General features: G+C 38.1%; 1 protein-coding gene across 10 annotated transcripts; it reads left to right on the top strand.

The window, feature by feature from the left end:
- Positions 1-10,391: 10,391 nt before the first annotated feature.
- On the top strand, positions 10,392-20,148 carry LOC148850142 (phototropic-responsive NPH3 family protein NPY2-like). Of its 10 annotated transcripts, XM_088945551.1 has the most exons (7): positions 10,418-10,497; positions 10,641-10,708; positions 10,915-11,092; positions 11,701-12,466; positions 16,503-16,572; positions 17,366-18,544; positions 19,216-20,148. In XM_088945551.1, the coding sequence occupies exons 4-7, from the start codon at positions 12,405-12,407 to the stop codon at positions 19,792-19,794; spliced, it is 1,890 nt and encodes a 629-aa protein (XP_088801677.1). In that variant the 5' UTR covers positions 10,418-10,497; positions 10,641-10,708; positions 10,915-11,092; positions 11,701-12,404; the 3' UTR covers positions 19,795-20,148. The 10 variants fall into 10 exon arrangements, with proteins under 10 accessions (XP_088801681.1, XP_088801678.1, XP_088801677.1 ...); XM_088945552.1 differs by lacking the exon at positions 10,641-10,708 and having other exon boundaries at positions 10,410-10,497; XM_088945554.1 differs by lacking the exon at positions 10,641-10,708 and having other exon boundaries at positions 10,469-10,497; positions 11,033-11,092.
- Positions 20,149-20,422: the final 274 nt, after the last annotated feature.

Raw genomic sequence — 20,422 nt, forward strand, 5'->3', positions numbered from 1 at the left:
ATCTTTAAAATTCAGCAGTACTAATCATTGACGTTTTCAGTTCTTTTGATAACAAAGGCTCAGTATTTGGTGCTGCCACATGAGCTTGACAAGTCGAGGATTCTTTAGTACACTTGCTGCTAGGTTGCTGTCTGCGTGGAACAGGGAGCTTGATGGTTGGCTCGTTCCCTTGCTTCTCTTCTTAAAGCCACCCTCACTCTTTCTTTCTTGTATTGTATGGTTGTATGGCTGTATTCCCCTCTTCCTCTTGGCCCATTCAATTTTATGCACCAAACCAAACAGGGACTAACGTAAGTGCACAAGTATGATCTACATGTGACGTGCTCCTTCGCCCTTCAGTACCCCCCCCCCCCCCCCCCCCAAAAAAAAAAAAAAAAAAGAATATCAGAAATTAATTTTGATTTAATTAAAAGGGTATTCTTTGGAAGTTTAGATGCAATATTAGGATTCTCAAGCGGTAGAGCGATTCATGATTGATTAGGATCCTTGAGATTTTAATAAGTGGGATACAGTTCTGAATATAATGAAATCGAATCCAGATTCAGTCCTATATATAATGAATATATTTGTATTTGTTAGTATTTAGGAAAAGGTTGCTTTCTATCTTTTTATTTATTTTTGGTTGGTTTTCTAAGTAAAGGTTAGAGGATGAAGAATCTCGATGATGCTGTATGCCTTGACTATGTGAGACTGAGAGCTAGCATATATGGGACTATGGGAGTGGGACACCATGCATATTATATCCATCCACCCCAGCAGGCAGCAGCCTTGACAGCCCCTGGCACTAAGCGACGACATTCCTTCATGGGTGCTGGACCTTGTCCTTTATCCTTAAGTAGTCTTCTCATTCATCCTCATCCATCTGGATGCATGAATGCATGCCTTTAATAGAGAAAATGGGCCAACCAAAATTAACCCACGGTCCAAACTCCAAATCAATTAATCAGTAAATTGTGATCCACTTCTGCACTCTCCAGCTTGAATTAAATATTGGTGTGGAAGTATTCAGCTTGAGTTGTAATAATCATGCCAATTAAGGTACTTACGTTACCCTGTACTTGCTAAGCTTTTGTTTGTTCAAGTTTTGTCAAGTTAAATCTCAATAAATTTGTTTTGATAATGATATTTTCCATGTACTGGAAGTTGTGGTGTCTTTCTTTGTGAAAACTGTCGTACCGGGCATCTCTCTCTCTACGATATGATTCTTCCTTTTTAAAGGAATGAGTGGGTGAATTGGACCAACTGTGCCAGACTAAAAGGAGGAGGATTCGTTTTCTCAAGCACACTGTATATGGCCATCATGAGCTGGAGATCACGCATGGCCCTGCCTCATCAGCTTCTCTAATTAACATATATATATATATATATATGTTTGAATTTGACCCTACACATGAGGCATGACCCACTCCTTGAACTTATCACTACTCCAAATTCCAAATCATCCAAGGGAAGTGGAGCCTGGAGGAGGGTTGATTAACCGGGCCATGACTCGTGAGGTGTTGGATCGGTTTCGGTACCCTATTGGCTATTGATTCCTGCTTCCTAGGTATTAATCTCAAACCACATGCACTAAGACATGAGATCGAAGAAACTTGCCACACTACAAATTAATATGCAGAGAGTGATGATATGGCAAACACATGACGCCCTTTCCCTTTGGATGGATGGCCACGTAAGCAGACACAATGGCCTGCAGAGATTTTCGTGTTTCAGAAATCACAACACCGCCATGTTTATAATTAATATATAGAATTTTAAATAGTAGAAACAAAAGCTTCATGATCAGTAGTCATGATGAAGTCTGATGAGTATATTCCTACGGCCCTGTGTTGGAGCAGGCTAGAAAGGGGCCTAAAGGAAATCGGCGGGCTGGAAATATTCCCTACTGAAAAAGGAGAAGGCAAACATACAACCGTATGGGCTGGCTGGCTGGCTGGCTACACATGACACATACATGTTGTCTTGCCAGTGCCAAATGCCAATGCGCGCAGTTACTCATAGTAACAGTAGTTAAATTTTCTATTTTTCTATTTTTTTTTATGGCAACAAATCACAATCCTTTGACGAGGATCTGAGCGCCTTTTTTCACCAGAAACGTAACTCTTGGTTGGAGCAGGCCCACTACCTTTTTCTCTTTAAAAGAAATGGTGGATTCATCTTGACACAGATCTTGCTCAGTTGGTTGCTTGCTAAATACGCTAGAGAGGTTCTTATCTGAGACATATCCTCAAGAGGTGAGTTATACCCACCGCCCCGCTGTAAATGGGTATGTTTGTAGGTGTGACAGTCCAGAACGTACGTTTTGGTCCTGGTGTTTTAAGACCTGTGATTAAGAAAGGAAAAGTCAAAGGTTCGAGGAATTATTCTTGGATAATTATTCTGATGTTCAAGTCAATAAGAAATGGTGGATGGTCGGGCCGAATTATAAGGATGTTGGTCCGAGTTAAATAGTAGTACTGGTGTCAGAAGTTGAAATCTCTTACCTCGAGCATAGAGTACCTTTTTATAGTTGAAGATCCGTGTCTTGATCAGATTTGACTTACGGGGTTATCGGGATGAAGTTAGCCGTCAAAGTATTCGGGATAAAGTCTCATTCCCCAGTGGAATCGTCTTCCTTATTCCTCCTTATCCGTAGTTGTGCTCATCCATATAACGTATAATTGATATTGCTGGAAAAATAAGACGAGATGCTATAGTAATAACGTAGTTTGGCCGAGCTATACTAACATGGCCAAACTAGGCCGATGTGGCTAAGTTAAAATAACGTAACAGGGCGATAACTAAACGGCCACGTGTCTCGTAGGGCCAGCTCAGCCATGACCCAACCAAAAACCTTGGCCTTCATTCCAGCGATTGCCCGATTGGTAGGTACTACGCCACTTAAACAAAAAAAAGTAGAGAAAGCTCTAACCCTTTTGGACCGCAGATGCACTTTAAAATATGCAGAGAGTGTCTTACCGGAAAAATAGTAGAGTGCATCGAGGAATCATAACAAGGGTTGATTAGGGGGACCTCTCTGTAGTCTGTACATCTCGTCCAATATTGGTGTTGGGCGATCCGAGGTTCTTGTCGCTTTCAATTTAGATTTTGGTCGACCTCTCTTTGCATTTCTTTCCTCCAATTGGATATCGGTCATCTCTCTCTCTCTTTTTTTTTCCTGTCTCCAGTTCTGTGCTTAAGGTTGCAGTTGCGCTTGCACACCTCTCTTTGTCCCACTTCTCAATAAATTTTATTATCAACTTGAACGTCGATTTTTTTTTCTACAAACTTTCCTTTGTCAACCTGTTATGGCGAATGAGTAAAAGGTTGGTTTAATTATTATACCTAACTCCTAAGAAAGCATTGGATTTGTAGAGGGAGGTTCACATCGTTGAGCTTCAAGGAAAGATGATATATTACTTCCTGAATCCTGAGTGAGTCACAGTTATACATGGAAGCATTTCATAACTGCGTATAAATAAGACAGGCCACTGGTCCCATGCTCAACTACTTTAACAAAAACACAAGCATGATTGATTGGTTTTCGTTCAGATATCAATATTACTGGGCCTAACGATCGATGGTTGAGTTGTTCTTCCAAGCTAAGTTATCTGATAAACCAGCGGCCGCCTTGGTCAAAACTCAAAAAAGTAAAGCAACCAAATTCCAAAGCATCGATACTTTGGCGGTCCCAGAAATTGAGAGAGAAAACGAGATATGGCTGCAATGGATATTCACGATCACGAATGTTAGTATATATATAACTTGGTGGTTAGTCACCACTTCGAGTTCCAGCTACCTTCAATCTCAAACATCTTAATTAATCGAGAGTAATAAAAAAATGTTTTTCTCAATTGATTTTCTTTTTTTGGTTGCAAATAAATGAAAGAGAGAAAAATCTATATCTGAATAAATTTCTCCTTTACTCATAAATAAATGGAAAAAACAGAAAATAAAAATGAAAGCATAAATCCATTTTTGTTTCAATTTAAAAGGGATGGACAAAAAAGTAAGTGACATAAAAGAGGGAACATATAACTTAAAATATTTTTTAAACATGAAAATATCGGTCCTTCTACGTTGAAATAAAAAGGGAATGAGGGTCCGTTTGATTTGTAGTGGGAATGGAATTTGAATTGGAAATAGGAATGGCCTATTTTTATAGTCTATTTGGTTAATACGAGAATGGGAATGAGAATGGCCATTCACTCAAATGGGGTAAAGTAAGGAATATGGCCATTTCTTCAAATGGGAAAATGCCATTTCAACAGAAATGGGAATAAAATTTTAATTCCACCTAACCAAACAGGTGAATTCGGAATATCTCATGCCGATTCCAATTCCAGACCGTTATTCATGCAAACCACACGGGGCCTGAATAAATTAGATTTGATGCCGTATACTGTGGGGAAATGGCACTTGGACCCCTGACTGGTTAACAGGCTTCACGATAGAAGTTCAAATTACTAAAATGCCAACTGAAGTTTGATGAGCTTAGAGAAGAAAAGATCAGAATAACAAAAGTAGGCATACTATAGCTATTAAAGTTTAAAACACGGCATCTCTTGCATTTTTTTGGCTTTTATTTTGCAATTTTTAGTATTTTTCATGTTTTTCTTTTGTATTCCTCTATTAATTTGTTGTATTTTCACTTATTTTCTGTCTTTTTATTTTGTTTTGTTCTTTTTCAATTTTGTTGTATTTTCTATATTTTTTCAAAATTTTACTTTTTTCCTTCATTTTTCAAATTTTATTGTTATATTTTATTATTTTTGTGAAATAGTCTCATAAAATGATAAAAGGGCAATTTGGGGTTTTAATAATGTTTAAGCATACATATGACAGTCACATAAGAATCTTCTTTGAAGTTAGTGGACAGAGTTCTAATGACGGGCAAATTTTTGTAATAATCTTAAAAGTTCAGAATGGGTCTTTGTTGTATTTGAAATTTTAGGATGCTCAAGTGTCAATTCCACAAAATCAAAAAATAATGGTGGCAGTATGTAATTTACACCAACACATATTTTGGCATTATAGAGCATACATTTGGAAACTCTCCAATATGTGAAATAAATAAAAAAAAGGATTTTTAAGCCATATTGAGTATTCGCAACTCAATAAAAAAAATACGGAAGAATGTTGAAAGATAAGGGACAAGATGTCAACACTATAATTGATTTAATCACAGTGGTGATGGATGACATATTGAGTATTCGCAACTCAACTGACAAGGGAGGATTTCAAGGGTGTTTCGATGGATGCAATTCTTAGAGGATGGCAATTTGTGGTAATTAGCCATCATGCATGCATGCTCCTCATAATCTGTGGGCAGCCCATGTGTGCAAGGTCTATAGAGTGGTTTCATTAGGTTCAACATTTGATGGATATTCTTCTGATCATTTGGTAATCACACCCTATCAGGTTTGAATAGAGTGTTTTAATGGTGAGATACTTTGAAAAGTTTAAGACCGATTAAATTCTCAGCTGTTGCTTTAGGTTTGGAAAGGGTGATTTTAGAAAGGCATTGCAAAGTTGTAATAGGTTGGATGTTCACATCGTAAGATTTACAATAGATGACAAGGATGTAGTGTGGGACATTGTAGGTGGCAATCTTGTGAGGGATTGATTTTAACTCGAATATGATAATGTCATCATCACTATCTTTGCTTACTCACCATTTATTTATTGGATGTATTCTTTTTTGGCATTTATTTTTCATAGAAACCTTAGTTTCATGGGATTTAAAACATAATGAAAACCTAAATCAATGATTGCATATCAACAAAAAGATATTGAATGTTAATTTGTGTTCAAACACACGCATGTAAATGATAAATGGAATTAGGTAATCAGCAATGTAGGTAGTTAAAGAAAGGTGATGTAGCACAATCCGATCGGTCTTAGATGTCAACGATCTTGCTTTTGACTGAAGTAAAAGGTGTTTAAAATGGGGAAGAAAGCGAGTAATCTCCGAGGAAGAACCCGGTGAGAATGCTCCGAAGCTTAAGTTAGTATTTCCTCAAAGGCAAGATAAAATCAGATGGCGCAAAGTTATCACATACCTCGTTCTTGCGGGGTAGAGAACCTTTTATAACCACTTCGCGCACTCATTCCTAACCTTCTGTCAGGTCGGGTATGATTACCTCTGCGCTTCTGCCAGTTTGGGTGTCATCACCTTTGCTGGGGCAGAACTGCCACTGCTCTTTGTTAGAGTCGTCTTTGTAACTGGAGATGGCGGTGGCAGGTGGTCGTTGAAGTGCGGTTGTCAAGCGTTAGATCCCAAGTCAGTTAGGTGCGCCGCCCCTGGATACAGACTCTTTCGGTGTCAGGTACGGTGTGGTTGTTTAGTTCGGCGTCCTGGAGGCGAAGTACTGGAGTGGTGTGCGAGGTGAGGTTTTGAGTTGGGATAGAGGTGTGGCCCGAACTGCCATGGGGCGGACCAGTTCGAGTTGTTGCCCTTTGTGTTTGTAAGGCTCGGGGTTCAAGGGAGAGCTCGGGCTCCTTGTGGGGAGTTTGGACCGCGGGTTCCTCCTTTTGGAGCTCGAGCCCCGGGCGTACTGTCGTGCCGAGCTGCTACCTTTCCACGTGTTGAGTGGTTATAAGGTCGGGCCAAATCTTCCTTCATCAGAAGGTATTACAGATGAAGGTTTTTAAAAACCAGACCGAACCGAGAATCATTCTGGGTCTGGTTCCTGGGTTGAACGGTCTGACCATTTGGTCCGAATGAACAGCCTTTTCTGACAAAAAAATAAAAAAAACCCAAAAATAGCAAAAAACTATTCCTAGGTCAACGGTTTAGTGTCCAAATCAATAGCTTTTGGGGTAAAATGGAACCGGTCAAATGACTAGTTCCTGGTTTTTCCAATCTGATCTGGTCCGATTTCGAAAACATTGTTACACATACCATTCATTAAAAATTTGAAACGTTTATGTTGTGAGAAGACACCGTATAGCCTACACAATTGGAATCGAGGATGGATGTAATATTAGTGCTTAATTATTAGTGAGAATCTGATGCCATGCACATGATTCGAAGGACACAGAAATTAAATTATCACAGAAAAAATGCAAACATGGGACCATTTAAAAAGCAAATGCAACGATATATATAGCCAAAACATGATTTCTGTCTCCTGTTCAGTCTTATTTATTTTTTTCTTTTACGCAGAAAAGGAATGCCATTTTATGCATAAAAGACATGGTTCGGCAATACTGCTATTTCCCTCAAAATTAAAAAGAAAAAAAGAAAAAAAAACATGATGGGATTTCATTCATTGGGGTAAGTATATAAGTAGAAAGGTTAAAATTCATCCGCAATTTAATTAATGTATATTTGCTATCTCTAGTGGACTTGGGCAGAGAATTTTCGTGTATGAGAGGCTAGTTTTGGATCACGAATCAACCATTTTTATCTTTCACACAAATTTCGTCCCTTCAAGTAGTAATAAGAAGAGTTTGTTCTGTTTTGCTCTCATCTCATATGAGATGTACGTACGTACACTGATTCTATCTAATTTATATCAAGTTGACACTGTCACACAGCTGCTACATGGACGTAACTGTTGAAAGTTGACACTGATCGATGCCTAGTTGATAAACTAATACTGAAGAGTGAAGAATAAATCGCATGCATTTGTATACGTTGCTTTTAACCGACCATATATGTGTGTTAATTGAAAATAACGAGTAATCTCATCGGTTACAGGACAGAGGGCATCCAGTATTGTTCTGATCATCATGTTGATCGTCAATCAATTTGTAGTTAAGTTGCTTAGGCCACCTTACACAGCTTCGTCACTGCATTTACTGGACCGATCGAATTGAAACAACTTAGGATGGCCATGTGCGACAACTCAACCTGTCTTTGTTTGGCCAGTGATGTACTACTAATTAAAGTTAGTCGTAAAATCCTGCTTTCCATTCATACTTTTCTTTAGTTTGGAACTTTGGGATGCTTTAATTTATGGAAAGATTGCAATCTCTAATCACAATATAGTGACTGGTTAAATATATATATATATATATATATATATATAAAAGCAAACATAATTCATGTGAGAATCCTGTACTTTTTAGTATTGCCAACTCTTTGTTTGATATTGTTCCATTGTCTCCCACGAGTTCATGTCTCCCTCTTTCTGTCCTGTAACATGATCCACGGCAGACACTAATGAGCTATTTGCAGATTTATAGAAGAGCTCTAGTATCGCTCCTCAATTTCAGGGACTTTTTTTTTTCTCTTTCCAAGATATGAATTTGGGAGGTAGTATTGTGATTATCTCAGAAAACAAGCACACAGAGACAATAGATAGAGAAATAGAGATGAGGGAAACAAAAACAAGTAGAGAGAGAGAGAGAGAGAGCAGAGGCACATGTGGTGGGTCAATTAATGGTGATAGAGGCCAAACATTTGGGACACGGCGCACACCTAAACGCGCACACTGTAGGGACCTGGTTTCTTTAGTTCAAGTGGCAAATATGCCCCACGAAAGCCACAAATCAACAAGGCTGTGTGGTGTAGCGTGCTATTCAGATTCTAAAGCTCCTAACTTAAAAGACTACTACTGTTAGTGTTAGACATATGCTTTTCTAGACCCAAGTCAAGATCCTTTGGTGATGATAAAGTCCTCCTCCTTTAGGTTATATATGATGGGCATGAGCATTGAGGACTAATTTAACCCTTCGAGTAGTTTGAGCCAACCATCATCATCATCATCATCATCTTCTTCTTCTTCTTCTTCTTCTATAGTGGATTCACTAGAATGATTCTTCTTCTAAGCTTCCTCAGTGGGTAGTGGGTAGTGGGTACAGTCAGCACCAGGTGAGCAAGCTATTAGATTAAGGAAACTGAGGGAAACAGGGTGGGCCACATCTGAAATCTAGAAAACGTGAACAAAATAAGGATTCATCACCTCCTCCATTAAACAAATACGTGTCTTCTATCTAAAAAGGTTAAAGACTTATGATAAAATCTAGGTTTGTTTTAATTTAATACGTGCATATACTTGGTATGATACTGACTTATGTTGGATTTTGGTGATATTGGGAGGAGAGCAAAATTTGCATGTGGCCACATTTTGTCCACTAGAAAATGCCCCAACCCCACCAGAATTGAAGAAATATTCAACATTGTGGGAGCAAACGAAGGTGACTCTTGACTTTCTTTATTTCCTTTTTATTTCTTTTTATTTTAATTTTAATAATAAACAAAAGGGGCTGGGGATCACAATTAATTGAATTACTCGCGGGCTACCTTTTTAAGTTAGGTTGTACTTTCCACTGCCGTGGATTTTTCATGTCCTTTTTAAGGTCCAAAGTCTAGTCTAGTGAAAAGAAGTAGATCATTTACCATTTCTTGGTGGGAGGTGGGATCTTAAACGGGTTTGTGTTATGTGTATTGAACCAAGCTCTAAAATACGTTCGGAAGCCAATAAATGCATCCATATGGTGGAATGATTAGAAATTAAAAAAAAAAAAAAAGTTCATGTGAAGTGTGAATTAGAATATGAATCAAGAAATTTACTTGCTCGAACAATAAAACTAAATTAAACTATTAGATAAAAAAAGGAGTGATTGATCTCTATAAACGATGTCAAGATGTGAAGAAACGCCAACAACAACAATAAAGGTTGAATTCCTCTATCACATAAAACATAATAGCAAAGTATAAGGATAAACCAGCAGAACCCAGGGGATGTTTGAATCATGGATCCAACATGGGTTGCATTTGGATCAGTTCATATGTGATCCATCCGTGACCGGTGATCCAATCCATTTCATCAGTCCTATGTGAGGTGACGTATCACTGAAAACAACATGATCAAATGCATCAATTGAGATTCTGTATACCGTACCTCAATGCATTAGCTTCACATGGGATAATAATTTTTTTATCAATAAACAATCTCAAGCATGTTAGGCGGAATAATTAATAATTAAATAAAATCACGCTCACAAACACTTGCTTTAGTAGAGTTTAGTGAGCTGAGTTTTTATTAATAGTGATGATGAGCGAATTAAGCTGCGGAGTTGTGAGTGTGGCATGTGACGTCCACAGTCAAGGCCCATACCTCTAGATTCATCGTTCAATATATTTTCTCCTTTTATTTTATTACTTTCTTTTTTTTTCTAATTTATTTTCTTTGGTTTGATTTGATGAAAGAGAATAAATCAGAGAAAAAGATCAACGGCGCAGCTTTTTCTTTTCTTTTTATTATGTTTTATTTGACCAATAACGACATGCATGTGGATTGTGAAATAAAATTAATTAGATTAAAGAAATAAAATAGAAAAAAAAGATGGGATTTTCAGTTGGATACCATGATTATCAAAGTACGAGAGACATAGAGACGGGTCGTTTTCGGGTGCGCAGGGTTAATTTCGTAAATTAGGGGTCGACTGAGCGGGTAATTTTTTCGATGAATCTGCGTTAAGGGGAGCAGCAAAGCTGAGAGTGTCAGACTTGGCGTGCATTACGGTGGAGAGAGAGAGAGAGAGGGAGGTGCAGAGGTGGGAGAGGTAATGGTCTCCTCAAAATACTCTTCTTAACTGTTATCAACTGAATCGAGCTCTTCGACTTTTTCTGAGTAGCTGAGGCTTATGGGAAATAAAAAAGAGGAGCAAATTTATATTTTTAATTAGTTATTGTTGTTTTTTTATAGAAATAAAAAGTTCTACACAAGACGGGGTAGTACGCCATACAGAATCACCAGAAGCTAAATCACTAAGGGTACACAATTTAGCTATTGTTATTGAAGAAGATACAGAAAATAGAGATTTTATTTATTTTATTCTGGGAGATCGAATGTCGATGTTCTTCTTTTTTATTATTTTTGGGAAAAAGGGAAAATGTGTTTAAGAGAGAGAGAGAGAGAGAGAGAGAGATGGGACGGTGAAGGCGGTGCTGATTCTAACGAGACTTGTGAACATTCTCAGGTTGGCTTTTTGTTTAGTTTGTGTTGTTGGATTGGAAGGCAAAAATGAGAAACTGTTCGTCATTTTGAACGAGTGTTTTTTAGTGTTGACCGACTGGTTGATGGTTTTGCTCTGCCAGATATGATGCTCTGGACAGAGCCATGCCAAACTACCCGGCCCTCGTTGCTCTAGTTTGAAGGTGGAGAACTCTCTCTCTCTCTCTCTCTCTCTCTCTCTCTCTCTCTCATTTTCTTTCTTTTTTTTTTGGGTTTATTGTCATCTTTTATTATAATTATTTATTTTTTAGTCCCGACTCCCTACCTGTTTTCCAGAACTAGTAATGGTCATTTCCTTCGTTTCATCTGGGTTTTGTTCTAGAGCTGGCTAGACGTAGCAATTTGGACGACAAGGAAATAGTTCTATACTTCTATTGCTATTTTTCTGAGCTGATCGCAAGTTGGTTTTGTCTAATGCTATTTTAGTGTTTTATTTGACCCAAGTATATCGTTCTTCTTCATTTGTTAGTTGGGTGGTTGCCTCCTGTTTCATCTCTGACTCTGAGAGTTAATGCCCATGGGGGTTGTGGCAAAATTTCCGCCCCATGTTCAATTACATAAGTTTAAAAAAGATTTAGTTGGTACTATTGTTTCTCTATTTAATACATGTAACTTTGCATTTTCCCCTCTTTGGATCCTTTTTTTTTATTCTCATTTTATTCCCAATATGTTGTGAAGGAAGAGAGTGCTTATTTGTCTACCGTTTCTCTCGTTTCTTCAACTGATGCCGAGTTGCTGTCTTACGTTGTAGGTTCGTTCTCAACGAAGGAACAGTCGTGAAAGAAAATTAAAACGAATGTGGATTGGGTTCTAGGGCCTGGAGCTTGATTTCAGATAAAAAAGAGGTTTTGTTGGTTGTGGATCTTTTCTTGTTGATGCTTTAAGTGGTTGTTGGAAAAAAATGAAAGAAAGGAGAATCATAAGGTATATAAACAAATGAGGGAGGGACGGTGGTGTCAGTTTTGTGCTTGTGGGAGTCTCTGGTTTGAGAATTATTTAGTGTTGAGAGTCTGTTGGCAGTGTCTCCTGAGCTGACCGTTGGCGCCCGGGGTCCGTGGGCTCTGCCGTCGACAAAGGAAACAATCTCTTCTTTGGGTCTCTTGCTATTGAAGAGAAACGCGTCTTAAAAAATTACAGACTTCATTTACTCTTCCTCTCTATCATATTATTCCTTCATCGGTTCATGAGATAAGATTCCATCCCAACAATAAGAATATATCCTTCCTTCCCCTATGCTTCCTTCCCCTGAAGCCAAGACTCGGTCAAAGTTCACAAGTCCAGTCTTCATACCTGCCTTTTTTTTTTTTTTTCTTTTTCATTTCTGGTCTTGCGTATTTTTTTCTTTTCCTTCTTCGGATGGGCGACGGTGTAGGTGGTTTAGTCACTTAAGAACCGTGAAAGGGATTGCTTTGGTATCTCATAGTATAACCTGCATCAAGTTTTCTTATTGCCAAGATGAAGTTTATGAAACTTGGATCAAAGCCAGATTCTTTTCAAACTGAAGGGAACAACGTTAGGTGAGATCTTTTGGATCCTTTTTATGACATCTTCTTTTTCCAATTTCCTTTAGTGTATTTGTTTCTTCTTCTTTGACTCTTTGTGGATGTTTTGGAATCTCTACTGTTGGCTTTTTTAACATCTGGGGTTTTCCTTGGGTTTATGCCCTGGTAAGTTCCAGATGACCCTTGTTACACAATGTATATTTTTGGCTCTTTAATTAGGGTTTGGGGGGCAAATTAGGAACCTCCGCTTTTTGATTGTTTTGTGTTGGTGTAAAATCTCCAAGTGTTCACTAAGCCTTGGATGGCAGAAACTTTACTTTGTGTCATTCATAAAAAGACTTCTATTCTTTTTTCATCGGTGGGGCCATTGGCAAACTTTTAGGAAGTGGCCTTCTCTTCGTTGGCTATGCTGCTTTGTAAAAAAGGGGAATTTATCTTGTTCTGATATTGATCTTGTTATTCTAGAGATGTCTACGCTTTATGCTAAACCTACGAAAGTTTATGTTGCTTATTGTTAATAATAAGTATTTAGTAAAAAAAAAAAACCTTAAGAAAGTTAGTTGCCTTGGAAAAGTTTATAGTGTTGCCTATTGTTGATGATAAGTATTTCCATTGCGTTACTTTTTATTATATTAATGTGGGTTGTAATTCCATGCCACTACAGGAGGCTGTCCTTCGAAACCATTAGATTGGAATGCATGGTAGATCCCACCAATTAGCCTGGGACCCAGTCATATGGTTTCAGGAGATGGTCTTACATGAGGGCAAGTACCATTGGGTCATTTTCCTTGTAGTTTCCTTACTAGTAAGAAGTGTCACCAAGGGTTCCTTGTGTTACTTGGTGATCTTTGTGATATTATGACCGGCTTACCTTTTTGATAACGAAAAGAAAAGCTATCTTGGCTAGGAAATTATTGGTTTTTTTAATGAATTTAAAGTTGATGTTGCTTTTATTAATCATAATTCTTTTGTACTTGTTTTGATTTTCTTTTAGATAAATTGGCATATTATTACCAGAGAGTGATACTGTTGGTATTGCATCCTCTGTTTTTCTGCCTATTATAGTTTCCTTCTCACAATCTTGTATCTTTATTCACCTTCCAACCAATAACTCAAATATGGATTCCTTTTTGCCACCATTTGACACTTACCGGATACTGGTCATTTAAGAATTATGAGTATAAAAGTTAATTCCTTTAATCATATGCCTTATGCCTCTATATTTTATATAAAAAAAGCATATGCCTCTTGATGATAGTTATGATTCTTTCTGTGCTGTTGAGTTATCTTGACTTTTAGTTTTGGTGTGGGATGTTTTTTCCAGGGAGTTTTAGAAGGGGCTGTCACTGCCCCTATTGCTAATGCTGATGGATGTGCAGGGTCCAAGTATATATCGTAGTTTGCATGTCCAATTTTATTGGCTTTCATGCATGATTATCTAATTATGTTGTACAGTTCTGAAATATGTTGTTACTGTGTTTTCCCCTTTCAAACTTTTGATTTGTCTTGGATCCGCATGTATGTTGCTTCTAACTTTTCTTGTCTTAGTATTGAGCAACATTGCTGAATCGTTTTTTCCTATCTTCTTTTTTTTTTCTCTTTCCTGGGAAATGGACTTGATGCCATTCAACTTCTAGGGGAAGGTTAAATCTGGCATAGGTTCTAGACAGTTTTCTTGGTAAATAATTCTGTCATATGTAAAAAGTCATGGTCCTTGGTGATTCTTATAAATATGTTGACATCTTGAGTAAAGTGAAAGATTTCCATGCTTAATGTTGAACCCTTGTAAGACTACAGCTTCAATTGTGAAAAATCCAACCTCTTTGGTAAAGTAACTTATGGAGTCTAGAAAATGCTTTTCTTGTTTTCTTCTTTAGCCAAGTGTTTTGCTTTGTGTAAAACTGCTAAGTTAATGAAGCATGGGATCGGGATCTTGGAAGATAGAGTGGTCTCCTTCATGTCTTATGCATAAATCTCCCAACTTTTCATTCTTTAGGATAATAGTCTAATATATGGTTTTTCTTCATATGCTTCTCACACCACGTCCTCTTCTTTTATCAGCTTTGATGGTATTATTTATAGTCTATGGTAGATTGCCATTATAATTTATTACCAGTTTCTTTGAATAATAGATTCAAGAGGCTGAAGTTGTTTAAAAGCTTGTTTTAGGATTTCTCTTATTCATTTGCCTTTGATTTTAGGGGTGCTTTCTGTGTTCTTATCTTTTACTCTTTTTTTTTAATATTTTCTTTTATATCTTTGTTGGTTATCAAGAAAAGAGAAAGGGAGTAGACTTAAGAGGTGAGGTATCAATGAAAAATCATTAGAGGTAAAATGGGACAAAACTGCAGAAGAGGAATTGATCTTTGATGTTGATGGTGACATTTTGAATATTTGAAAAAAAAAAAACTATTACATTACACATTCAAGAGTTATTCTTTATCCATTTAGAAAAGGCAGTAAATTTCCCTTTCATATGGAGAAACCTGTAAATAAGTCTCCCTCTTGTTAAACTTGATATCTTATGCTTATAATTAGAGAAAATCTGGGAGTTTTGCCAACTTGTTAAGCCATGATTTAACGGAGTATTTCACCATTTTCTAATTGATACATGACTAGTTTGATGTCAACACAGCCTTTATTATTGTTGGACTTTTGCAATTGTGGGAGTGTGGACACTCAAAATTCCAAGTTGATTGGTTGGTTGTTCTACTTATACTATTGATCTAGTTACAATAATTTGCTTCCTAGTTTTTCTTTCTGCCTAGAGATTTTTCTTTTTTATAGTTAGCCTAGAGATTTTAAGTTGTGATGAACAGGATTCTGTTCCTTAATCTCCTCATTCTTGACCAAGAATCTCTACTTTTTACACGTTACCCATCTAAGTTTCCCACTTTTCCTTGTTGCAACATGCAAGTTTGTGTACTTCTTTTTTTATTTTTTGATCATCAAAGGAAACTTTTATTTGAAATTAGATTTAAGAAGTTTTTCAACGATGTGTATGAAACAAGAAGTCCCACGCGAATACATATTTCTGTCCCTTCTACAATGCAGCCCAAAACAGTTGTTGCCTCAAAGCCCCTTGTTTAACAAGATAATCAACTAGCCCATTTGCACTCCTTTCTAACCCATTTGAATTCTGCTTCTATCTCCCTTGCAACCTCTTCCACTTCCCTTATCACTTGTTTGAAGGTCAACGGAGTAGTTCTATTGTTATTAGCCCAAGAGATGATCACTTTGGAATCCCCTTCAACCTCAATTTGCCTCATTCCTAGTTGCTTGTCTATCTTCAACCTCAAAGCCCCTTGTTTGTGTACTTCTTTTACATCTCTTCTACTTTCACCAATTGTCTCTGATCAATGTCTTTTCCCGTTTCTAGCTTCTTTCCTTTCACTTTGATCAACCTTACAAACTGATCTTTTACATGGTAGCCATTTTTCACTGTCTATTGGTTCAAATGTTGAATGTTTTCCCCCTTGTCCATCAAATGGCACAGGCATAACGTACCAATATGGATTATGATACTTCAACTCAAATGCTTGAAACTCTTAGGAAATGTAAAATTCCTTCATGTAGAAATCATTCTTTAATATTTCATTTTTGCCTGAAATATATCATGCAGCTATCATGGTTTATCAGCCTTGCACTCCTTTCCATTTGGAAGGTGCTAGGTAGACTGGAAATTGTATGCTTGGGATTCTTGCTATCTTACTAAATTGCTCTTCATTTGAAGCATAGCTCCAGAATGTCATGCGATGTCTCCTCTTTTACCCTTGTAATATTTCAGTTCAACTTTTCATGCAAACACCAAGTTGAATTTTTTGCTTTGTTTTTAGGAAGTTCCCTCAAGAATGCTTGAGTCCAGGCATTCACCAATTGTTCTGTTTAGTTATTAGACATTCTACTATCTATATCTATATCTATATCTAGATCTACATATGCTGGAAGTTTCTTTCAGACATATTTGGAAATTAGAACCATTAAACGATGAATAGATTTTCCAGTTTTTATCTATTTTACCGAGGCATGATTAGGACGTTTCTATTTGCAGGTATGTTGCAACTGAGTTGGCAACTGACATCATTGTTAATGTGGGTGATGTGAAGTTTTATCTACATAAGGTACAATTCTATAATCTAGACATAGAGACATGCATATCCACAAAGTTGAGGCACCATGGCAACTCTCCAATTACAGCAGCAATGGATCCAAGAACTAAGATGCCTTGAACTTTCTAATGTGCCTTGAGATTCCCAGTTTCCAGAAAGAACAGCAAAAATTTCCAGTCTGGAAATATTTTTGTTTCTTTGGCTAACTCCAAAAAAGTGAAAGGACGGGCAGTGTGATTTGGGAGCATCCCATTCTTGATAAGAGGGGCATACCACTAATTGTTAATTAAAATACAAAGTAAAGCACTCCACGTGCATACATATTTATCATTATAATCGTGATTATATGCCGTATTCTCTATGGTGTGTGCCCAGTTTATGAAAAGGGGTATGCCCAATTTATAGAAGGGGGTGTGCTCATTATCAGTACTTCACTGCCCAAGTGGGAGGGCCGCCCTCTAACCATGAATGCCAATTTGTATGAAACTTCTATTTTGACATTTTGTTCTTTTTCTTTTTTGGTTTTTAAATTTTATTCATTTGCGCATAAAATTTAAAAACAAAGCACACCCAAGCCCGCCCTAGGTTCTAGCAAAGTTTATCATACTGCCAATATTGCTGGGGCTGTGAGAATGAAGCCAACCATATTACTGTAATGCTCTCATAGTAGCACTCTTGAAATTTGGGTTTCAGTTAGAACATTTTGATCTGGCTTGTTCACTGCATCATGTCAGTATTTCTTATTGGCCCATTTAACTTGATCTATGCCTGATATATCTAACACAATGAAAATTTTTCCCTGTAGTTTCCACTATTGTCCAAGAGTGCCCGCTTGCAGAAGTTGGTATCAACCACAAATGAGGACAACACTGACGAAATCCACATTCCTGACATTCCTGGTGGACCTGTTGCTTTTGAAGTATGTGCCAAATTCTGTTATGGTATGACCGTCACTCTTAATGCTTACAATGTGGTTGCGGGTCGTTGTGCGGCAGAATATCTGGAGATGTATGAAACTATAGAGAAAGGGAACTTAATCTATAAGATAGATGTCTTTCTAACCTCCAGCATCTTCCGCAGCTGGAAGGATTCAATCATAGCTCTTCAGACCACAAAATCTCTTCTACCCTGGTGTGAGGAACTGAAGGTGGTCAGCCACTGCGTTGATTCCATAGCTTCTAAGGCTTTAATTGACACTTCCAAAGTTGAGTGGTCCTACACCTATAACCGTAAGAAGCTCCCATCAGAAAATGGGACCGATCCTCACTGGAATGGTGTTAGGAAACTTCAAACAGTGCCAAAAGACTGGTGGGTTGAGGACCTTTGTGAGCTTGAAATCGATTTTTACAAGCGTGTTATTGTGACTATCAAAACAAAAGGAAAAATGTCTAGTGATATAATTGGGGAAGCTCTCAAAGCATATGCACTGAGAAGGTTACCAGGTTTCAGCAAAGGTGTGATCCAAGGGGGTGACCTCATAAAGAACCGGTCTTTGGTGGAGACCATTGTCTGGCTGTTGCCCACTGAGAAAGGAAGCGCCTCCTGTAGTTTCATGCTCAAGCTCCTAAGAGCACTGATCTCTCTGGATTCTGGGGAAATGGGGAGGAGAGAGCTGGTGAGGAGAATAGGCCAACAGCTGGAGGAGGCCTTGGTGCCTGATCTTTTGATTTGGGCACCATCAGGAGAAACAACTGTTTATGATGTTGGTATAATACAAAACATAGTGGCGGAGTTTGTCATGCAGGAGCGGAGTGCTTGCACTGAACTTCCATTAGCTGAAGGACTTCAGGATATTAGAAGTGCAGGGTCTGTGTCTGAAACTTCTAAGCTGGCAGTAGCAAAGCTTGTTGATGGCTATCTTGCAGAAATTTCACGTGATCCCAATCTTCCTCTGTCAAAGTTCATGAATCTTGCTGAAATGGTATCAGGCTTCTCAAGGCCATCCCATGATGGACTTTACCGTGCCATTGATATGTATCTCAAGGTAAACTTTCTGAAATTTTAGAATTTGCATTAGTAATTGTTCTTGATCTTCACTAAAGATCCTGTCTATCGAAAAGGGTATGTGTTTGGCAATAGGCTTGAACAATTTCCTTAAAGGTGGTAGACTAAAACAAAAAACACTTGCTACATTACATGCCAGTACAAGTACTGTTGTCACATGTTTGGTTTATTGCTGGAAGACTTCATTGACCATTCTTTATATGGTTAAACAGGGATAAATCTATGTTCTTTTGATGTTGTCCTACCTTTTGTCTGCTTAGACTGCCTCTTTTTTTTATTTTATAAGTTTTTGGCTTACACTGGCCTCTTTTGGATGTAAAATTGTACATGTACATGTTAAGATGCCTGGGTCTTGACCAGAAAAAAACCATCTGTTTCTTCCAGCCTCCTTAATATTTCTCGCACTTGTTTTTACTGCAAAAGGAAACAAATAAATAGGATGTTTAAGATCTGATGCAGCTGGGGAAATCCCTCATGTTTGCCACACATCTGTTGCAGTGGTAGGGAGGTAAATAGCCACTCGACCATCAAAATCATGAGTCAAATTTTTTTTTAATAGGTATCATCCCAAAAAGTTCAAGATGCATCTATTGTATCTATATTACCGCCTGTGGTATGCTGATTCGCTTTTAAACTGGTTTATTGGCACAGGAGCACCCAACGATAAGCAAAAGTGACAGGAAGAAGATATGCAGGTTGATGGACTGCAATAAACTATCAGTGGATGCTTGCATGCATGCTGTGCAAAATGAGAGACTCCCCCTGAGGGTAGTTGTGCAGGTCCTCTTCTTTGAGCAGGTCAGGGCTGCCACATCTGCCGGTGGCAGCACGTCTGAACTCTCTGGGAGTGTCAGGACGTCACTTCCACAGGAGAATGATGGGTCCCATGGGAGCTCAAGATCTGCAACAACCAACACGGAGGAGGATTGGGATGCTGTCCCAACAGCTGAGGAGCTGAAGGCCCTTAAGGGAGAGCTTGCTTCCTTAAGGCTGGGGGGTAGAGGAAGTGCGAGAAATGGAAATGATGATAAGAGTACAATTGATAAAGCTGCAGCTAGTAAGGTTAAAGGGTTACTCATGTCCAAGAAGATATTTACCAAGCTTTTGTCAAGCAAAGGGGGGCAGAGTGAGAATAGCAGCTCTGATACATCTGATAGCCCTAATTCTACCAACAACATGGAAGATACCAAATCCACACCTTCCAGAAACAGGAGGCATTCAGTCTCCTAGCTGGGGTGTGGGGTGGAGTGGGTCGCTCCTATTCTTGATGTTAGGGAGTTAACTATTGACATCTTCCAGTTGACATAAGATGCAAGAAGGGGGGGGGGGGGGGGTGCTCATTGGGGGTTTTGAGCAAAAGAAGAATGTGGCTGAAAGAGTTTTGCAATGATTTCTGCAAGTTCTTTTGTTCACTTCAAGGAATGTGGAAGTTTTTCTTCCCTTTTCTCTGATTATGGGTTGTGATAAATGACCCAATTTTGCTGTACCATAAGGAAAATGAAATGCCACACAGCCACACTTGCTTTTTTAAGCATCTAGTTTATCTGGTAATGATTACTAATTCATAAAGATTTTCTATGACAATTTGGAGTAGAGAAAAATAGCCGAGGCAACGCTGAAGTAGCCCTAATCCAATCCATCTAAAGATTGAGCTGGGTTAAATTTAATTTTTGCCAACCTGATTTCTAGGATGCCCAACCTAATATAAGCCCAAAATTGGGTTGGTTCAGTCAGGTTCGGAATTGGTGTCCTCCAAGTGTGATCCGTCCCAGTGGGTCGTTCCTTTAATTCTGAATATACTCTTCGGAAGAAAATAGGCGTCATGAACTTCGAATTTGCTTTTATGATATTAAATTCA

Source organism: Nelumbo lutea, chromosome 5 (genome assembly GCF_056320005.1).
Source record: "Nelumbo lutea isolate HS-2025 chromosome 5, American lotus-T2T, whole genome shotgun sequence".
In the NCBI taxonomy this organism is placed as follows: Eukaryota; Viridiplantae; Streptophyta; class Magnoliopsida; order Proteales; family Nelumbonaceae; genus Nelumbo; species Nelumbo lutea.

What these genes read in the sequence shown, in the direction of transcription:
- LOC148850142 (XM_088945555.1), top strand. Translation starts at nt 12,405, where the DNA reads ATGAAGTTTATGAAACTTGGATCAAAGCCAGATTCTTTTCAAACTGAA. An exon ending in TGAAGTTTTATCTACATAAG is followed by an intron (nt 16,573 to 17,365) that starts GTACAATTCTAT and finishes TTTTCCCTGTAG; the next exon opens with TTTCCACTATTGTCCAAGAG. An exon ending in CCATTGATATGTATCTCAAG is followed by an intron (nt 18,545 to 19,215) that starts GTAAACTTTCTG and finishes TTATTGGCACAG; the next exon opens with GAGCACCCAACGATAAGCAA.